General features: G+C 41.9%; 2 protein-coding genes across 2 annotated transcripts in view; both read right to left on the minus strand.

Moving 5' to 3' along the window:
- Positions 1-224: 224 nt before the first annotated feature.
- On the minus strand, positions 225-4,858 carry polr1f (RNA polymerase I subunit F). The gene is made up of 4 exons (XM_080044983.1): positions 4,553-4,858; positions 3,630-3,771; positions 2,887-3,095; positions 225-1,506 (listed from the first exon to the last, which is right to left on the minus strand). The coding sequence occupies exons 1-4, from the start codon at positions 4,852-4,854 to the stop codon at positions 978-980; spliced, it is 1,182 nt and encodes a 393-aa protein (XP_079901109.1). The 5' UTR covers positions 4,855-4,858; the 3' UTR covers positions 225-977.
- Positions 4,859-7,431: 2,573 nt separating this feature from the next.
- tmem196 (transmembrane protein 196) overlaps positions 7,432-7,500 on the minus strand; it is a gene marked incomplete at both ends in the record, with an annotated part of 6,910 nt that continues 6,841 nt past the window's right edge. The window contains one exon of the mRNA XM_080045066.1: positions 7,432-7,500. This exon is cut by the window's right edge and continues 3 nt beyond it. Coding sequence (XP_079901192.1) covers positions 7,432-7,500 — 69 coding nt within the window.

The raw sequence follows: 7,500 nt of genomic DNA on the forward strand, positions 1-7,500 counted from the left end.
TTAAGAGACTCTGCACTGGAAGGCAGGGGGATGTGTGTGTGTGTGTGTGTGTGTGTGTGTGTGTGTGTGTGGAGGTAGGGGGCAAAGAAAACACAAAGATCTTTAAGCTGTCTCTCGGCACTTTATCACTCGACACCTACTGGTCAGCATAAAAGAGTTTGCCGTGAGAGGGAATTTGCCATGTGAAAAACGCCAAAACTCGGTATCAATAATAATTAAAGTGACATATTGTTGTAGCTTTCCAAAGCGGACATTTCCCTGCTGTTCCTTTGTATATGTGGTAACAAAATCCTAAATATTACAAATTAATCTGGATGAAAAATATAAATGGATTCAGGGCGAAAATGTCAAAATATAGAACTCTTTAATTATGCCTGAAAAAAAACACATTTCTTTGTGTGAAAACTGTCAATGCAACACTGAAATAAAGACTGTAAAAGAGCAGAACATCATTTATGACAGCAAAAGAGAAGTTCCTCTAAACGAGAAGAAGACTCCTTCAGTATCCAAGTACTGTTCGCTTTTTTCCCCCATTTGGCTCCATAAATTAAAAGCAAAAATCTAGCCTATTTTCCTACAGCGCCATGTTTAATATATGAAGTTGACATGGTTTCACTACTGTTTTAACCATAGATAGTAATTTTTTAACATGTCCAAGTGTGTGGATGTGTGAAGCAGTTTTGCTCCCCCATCAGGCAGTGTGAGGGAATTACAATCCAACAGGACTGATCGGTGGAGTCGGCTTATGTCCTTGCATGTGAATTCCCACAAGCTCCAAAAATGTCACTGTGGAAAAGATGCCTTCTGGAAAAGTCTGACAGTTTGTTGAAATGATTTCAGAGGAGCTGAGAAATACCCCAAACATCTTGATTTCTTAACATTTCGTCTAATTGCTAAGGCACGTCAGTATATTCATCAACGACTGTACACAATAAACCTGATTTCAGAACAGAATATGGGAAATTATCATTTTGTTTTCAGGCAAACTGATCAATGTTGCTTTTCCTCTTTTTCTTGGACTTCGGTGTTTCCGGTTCTGCACCTAAACTAGATGTGACATCTGTAGCGGTTTCGTGTTTCCTCTTTTTGCTCTGCTTGTCGCTAAGGTAACCGCTGGAGTCACTGCCGTGGACCTCCGTGTGAGAAAGCTCAACCTCCTCTTGCTCTTCCTTTAGGTGTTTTTCCTTTTTTGACTTCTTCTTCTTTTTCTTTTTCTCTGCGGCTTCCTCGCCGTTCGCTTCGTTCGTGGTGCCGTTCAGCTCTGATGTTGTGTCGCCGTCCGGTTGGCAGGAGGGTGCGTTTGTTACGGCCTCTTCCGTCTCCTCCTCTTTCACCTTGTCCTTCTTTTTCTTCTTCTTTTTCTTGGGCGTGTCGACAGGAGACTCCACTGAGGGTTCTGGCTCAGGCTCAGGTTCTGGGTTGGGTTCCGTTTCTTCTTCTTCTTCCGGCTGGTCTGTGGGGGTGCCGGACTTCGAGCTCTCACCAATAGCCAGCAGCTCCTGCACCCTGAGACATGCACACACAGACAAACACGGCAATCAATCAAGGGGGGGTTTAACCATGACCAGGTAAAATGTCCTGTCCAAAGCAATACACGACCACGTTCAGCAACAAAACGTGGTCAGACTAAGGAAACGGTCAAGCAGACAGTTGCATTTGTTTAGGAGTAACTTCAAATTATAATGGATATTTGTTAGAAGCTATTGAGTACACAAACTATGTGAAGGTTATTATTAAGTAGAAGTACTTACAAACGTTTTCATCGTTATAACTTCAATATTTTAGTAACTTCAAAACAGAATTTTCGACCTTAGAAAATTAAAGGGGGTATTTTTCACGTGTGTCTGACAATTTCAAGACTAAACAATTGATAAAAAAAAAAAAAAAGATTGTTGTCTCGGCTTCGCCACGTACCTCTTTCTTCCTCAACCACTGATCTCCTTCCCTATAGATGGCAGACTGCTTCTTGTGCCGATTGTAACTAAATGTGGCTATCGCAGCGCTGCTGCCGGCTGATGGCCGGTAGTTAAAGCGGGAGGTGTGCCTTGTCAAGCTGACCGCCTTAATTATAAAGCACTGCGGGAAACCCTGAAGTACTGACGAAAAATATGCACACCTCAGCTTACACCAGCTCTAGCCTAAGTCCCCTGCAGAGCCACCACACTGTACTAAATCAAAGCACTTGTGAAGAAAACACTTAAAAAGGCCAAACAACCCTCAGTCCTTGTTTGAACTATGAGTTGTACAGGCTTCTTCTCTTATTATAGTTTGTTTGAACACAAAAAAATTTCTCTGATATTTATGCCGTTTTTAAATTTTATTTGGATTTCACTTGTGGAAAACATTTCAATTTAGTCACACATAGCTTCAACTAATAGTTAGAAGCTCACACATGCACAGGACAAAACTGGCCTGCAATACAACATTTTGTGACCGACTTCAAAATAAAAGAATATTTTCCCAGTCATATATATCCCCATTGTAGTTGCCTAAATCAAAGCGTAAAAAAAGTATTGTCTTGTTTTCTTGAACCCAATATCAAACCAATTACGCCCTGCACAGCTTCTATTGCTCGCCGCTGTTGCTGGATCAAACAAAGCCAAAGTTAGCTCCGCTTGGACAAGCTAACATTCTCTATCAGCAAAACAGCGACGGATAACAGTTTGGCTCACAAATGTGGTCAGGCACAGTCCTGCATAAGGTGCAGGTGTGTCCACAATTTATCCAGGTGCCCCAGAGAAGAAAACCATTGATTCTTCAGGACGCATGTAAGTGACTTATTAGACGATCAAAATAGTGAATTACGTATGAATGATGCAGAGTTTGCAGCTATGTTGGTTATGTCCCCCACTCCCGCTCTCCTGACAGTCCACACTGGAAGCTTACCTGGTCCTGTCCAGTCGTCCTCTGATCAGGAGTACGCCTACAACGTCAGCGTCCAGACCGGTCACCTGGAACTCCAGCTCTGAACCGATCCTGGGCCCTGCCAGCCCCCAGGTCTGCACTGTCACCAGGTTGGGTTTGGGGATGCTAGCGTTGAAGCAGCCGTGCACCACACAGCCCACGTGGCTTGCTCCCAGTTTATTCACTATACCCTTTGGAGGGGGGGGGGGGGGGGGGGGGACAAAGAAGAAAATATAGGTTAAAAAATGATGTAAATGTAAGTTTGGGTTTGTCAGAGAAGTGAACATTTTCCAATATATATTTATCATAACATATTTTCATCATAACAATAAAGATTGCTCACGGGATAATTGGATCCCTGGAACCCTGTTTGAAGTTAGAAAGCTTCCTGAAAAGTAACTGTTTCACTGTTGTTGTTAACAGCAGCCGGGCCCACAGTTTTGGTTTACAAACATTTATAGTCTTACATTTGGTTCCAGGTGCCTCCAAATGATTTAGTTTTGATGTATGATGATAGAATTATTCAGTGGTAAGAATTACACGTAGAGTAAATATGTTTTGTAAACTAACTAAAAGGCTCTGTGAATATAAACAAACCCCACTCCCTAGAAACTGCATAGTGCACCTTTAAAAGAGGGCTGGAGAGACGTGTTCTTGATTTGCATACTGCACGTATAATTTGTCACCCGTACTAATGTAAGAGATATAATAACTGTAACTCTCACCAGCAGTCTCTCTCCCTTTACGGGCTGAAAGACGACAAAGTTGGCCTCTATGTCCATGTGGATGTAGCCGCTGTCGTCGTAGATGTTTCCGAGCTGGCCCACTATCTTGATGTCATCGTATGCCAAGGGGACTCCCTGTAGACTACAAGGGGAAACAAAAACAGCTTTTATATAGGAAAACATGTTGGGATACATGTGCAAGGAAACAGTTTGCATCCAAGATAACATTCTAGGCTTAAACATGTCATTTGTAAAACTTGATTAATCAATAATTGTATTTTTTACATCTTAGACCCAGTGGTAGAAAATGTACCATGTACCAGTCCTTTTCTTTTCCTCTATATTAATTGGACAGCTATAGTACCAGAAGACTGAAATGAATAAAGTTAACGTAGCTGTACTGTCAAATTTGCTTTACTTCAACTGGCTGCAACACACAATGCTTCATACACAGTAATGCATCAATAATACTAATCCGACACAATGTAACACAAACAGGGAAGACTGCTGCAGAACAATACTTTTACTATTGACATTTAATCAGGCTACAATATTGTTTCTCTTAGTCGTGGAGTATTATTACTTAGAGGAGGTATGCTGCATCATTTACGTTTTACCGGACCGAATACTGCTTCCACCACTGCCAGACCCAAGACTGTTTTGAGTAAATTAGACGGGACAACAACAAACCTCGACTCGAACCTCAGGTACATAAACACAGTAAAGACTAACTGCACCTTGAGAAATGTCGTAAACGGCTAGCTAGAGTGCGTGTATGTGGACATTCATCCAATAGGTCCATGACTTTTAAACTATAATGTCCTCCTCGTGTAGACTACTGCACAGCGGAGTTGTCAATAAAGCTGACGCAGTGTTTTGGTCAGTTTGTCAAATACAAAATGGCATGGCAGGTGTGGTTTTACCTCTCGGAGAACCTGAGCAGCTCGGTGTCCAGCTCCTCCCGTATACCTGTCCTCTTCTTGTCCAGGTACTTGGGCGGCAGGGCGATGTGTCTCCGGCGCGTGTCCATGACCAGACACGAGTACGGCGTTGACATCAGCTCGGAGGCGGCTGTGAACGACGGGATGCAGCACGAGACCGAGCCCGTGTATCCGCCCGGTCCAGAGGACACTGCGGCGGGTGTGACCGCAGCACCGGCGGTGGATATTTCGCCAGACATTTTCACATGTTGTTGCTCGTCTTCAGCATGCTCCAGGTTCGCCATACTGTCAACGAAGACCGGAAGAGTAAAAGATAGGCGACTTCCGCTTTAAGGAAGGAGCGAAAGGTAAGCGACATATCTTTATATTGCCGTCTGCTGGTCAGGAGTGGTATGACAGTGGAGCATAAGTTCGAAGAAGTGGCAGTCGAGAATTTACCATTTTACTATAGGCCTATATGGTAGAATGTTTTATTTACAAATTAATAAATGTGTGTTGCACTATTTATAAAATAATAAATTAAGGAAAGTATTGATAGTAACAGAAAATATAATTATTAATAGTTATAACTATTCATATATTGAATAGTAATGATCTTTAGCAATTTATAACTTTTCAATTGTAAGTATGTCTTTAAATGATCAACGCACAAATATGAAGTTGCACTTACATTCTAGGATGTTAGAACCAATTAAAAAAAGTAAAGGAATGAAGGTAATATTTATTTTTGATAACAGATGGTTAAGTTTATTGTGTTACAAAAACCACTGCCGATGCATTTATTTACCAATAAGCCCTTTCTATGTGAACTGAAAGTCATGTACTGGCTAGCCTGGCAAGGAGGCTGTAGAGCTCTGTTCAGTGATATGAGGCTATCATTGATTCTGTATCTTACCTGTAAGGGCAAAATAAGATCATTAGGGTGACCTGGGGTGTCAATTAGTCCAACTAGTGCGTGCACAAACACACACACGCAAGCATGGATGCATAATAAATACAATTTTGCAGACACAAACTCCAACTAGTGTTACTGTTTTCTGACAGAGCAGCACCACAGGAGGTCACATGATTCAGCATTTCACAAACATCCCCTCCCACACACACACACACACACACACACACACACACACACACACACACACACACACACACACACACACACACACACACACACACACACACACACACACACACACACACACACACACACACACACACACAGTGCAGTGCCTCTCTCTCTCTCTGTTGTCACAGTGATAAATGGTGACATGGTTTCTTAGTCAGCAAGAGCTCCCAGCGGCCTCTGCTGCTGTTGTCTGTGCTTGACACACACATGCGCATTAACACACACACACACACACACACACACACACACACACACACACACACACACACACACACACACACGTGGTGCTTTCTGAAGTATAGGCAAACACCATAATGAGGCATAGAGCAGCATGATGTTGTCAGATCAATTGCACATCTTCATAAGAGGTCACAGCTGTTTGTTGGTGTGGATGCATGTGAGTATTTGTGAGATAGTTATTTATTGTTTGTATTTCTGCTGTTGATTTGTGAGGCACTTTATATTCATAGGTTTTAGAGGTGCTATAAATCAGGTTTACTCCATCACTTAGCTTCATGATGAGCAGTAAGCAAAATGCATCGCTGAGTTAAACTGTGGTCCCATAGGACTTTACTGACTTCCTAAATCCTGCTCCACATTGAATATCTTGACAGTGTGGCATGCAGGTTATCAATCTGTCGTATTGTTAACTGTAATAAAGATTATCTACACGCATTTCTAAGCATAGTGCATAGATTAAAATGCTGCAAGCTGGATTCCAGCTGAAAAAAATACTCAACAATAAAACAATTGTATACTTACAGAAACATTCAAACAGACACGCACACACACACACACACACACACACACACACACACACACACACACACACACACACACACACACACACACACACACACACAGAGCTGCATACTGTACACACATTTCATTGTTTTCACATTTCATTAATTTGATAGATTGATCCTAATGAGAGAGAGGAATAATCAGATATTTGGATCATTTGATCGGACTCATCATTGCTCACTGTATATGTGGGAATCAACACTGCTGCAATAGAAATATAAATTCCACTGAAATTATAATCCACCGTATAAAGCGTCAGTTAGATTTGTAATACTTTAATTGAACTCACTTTTATAAGAAGCATTTATAAAAATATGTTTGATTTATAGTTAGGGTTAAATTCCTGATATACAAGCATGGATATACAGTACAGTACATTTCTTATCACTGCATTTTCAAGTCAAAGCATTCCATTATCAGACGATAAATACGGTTTACTGTAGGCTATCCCAACACCTGCATTCCATAAACCCACTACAAGACACATAGAGAGAATAAGGACATCGAGAGTGAATAGCTCCCTAAAACAAGTCTATCAGCTGCATGCTAGATTTGTGCTCATCACTTTGAGGCATCTGATTGGATGACATCTGTCCTTCTTGCTGATACGTTTAAAGGTCAGGTGATGTCACACAGATCCTTGTCATCTGAAGTATCACCCAAATGGCAGCGCTCCCACCTGGTTTGAATCGGTGTTTGAAGAATTATTGCAGAATTGTCAAAATGTCCTTCCAAAGCTCCGGCGGTGAAGAAAAAGTGTTTACGAGGCGAGAGACCTCATTCGACTCCCTTCAGTCAGGCTATAGTTACAGTGTATGCCTCAGATTATGTAGCAAGAAGTACACATGCTGTATTTGTCATCCGAATGCCAGAAATCCATGGGACTGTCTCTGTTCTAGGTGTGGGCTGGTCGCCGTGTGATCATCGTTCGTCATGGCGATGCTGTTGTGTGTCCGTTGTAGGCGATCTGAGAAATGCAGTTGCTGGAATTGTCTAGGAC

Source organism: Ammodytes marinus, assembly GCF_949987685.1.
Source record: "Ammodytes marinus genome assembly, chromosome: 17".
Taxonomy (NCBI): domain Eukaryota; kingdom Metazoa; phylum Chordata; class Actinopteri; order Uranoscopiformes; family Ammodytidae; genus Ammodytes; species Ammodytes marinus.

Coding starts and splice junctions, on each gene's coding strand:
- polr1f (XM_080044983.1), bottom strand. CDS start 4,854: ATGGCGAACCTGGAGCATGCTGAAGACGAGCAACAACATGTGAAAATG. Junction 3,772..4,552: donor CTGCTCAGGTTCTCCGAGAG/GTAAAACCACAC, acceptor TTCCCCTTGTAG/TCTACAGGGAGTCCCCTTGG. Junction 3,096..3,629: donor TAAAGGGAGAGAGACTGCTG/GTGAGAGTTACA, acceptor CCCCCTCCAAAG/GGTATAGTGAATAAACTGGG.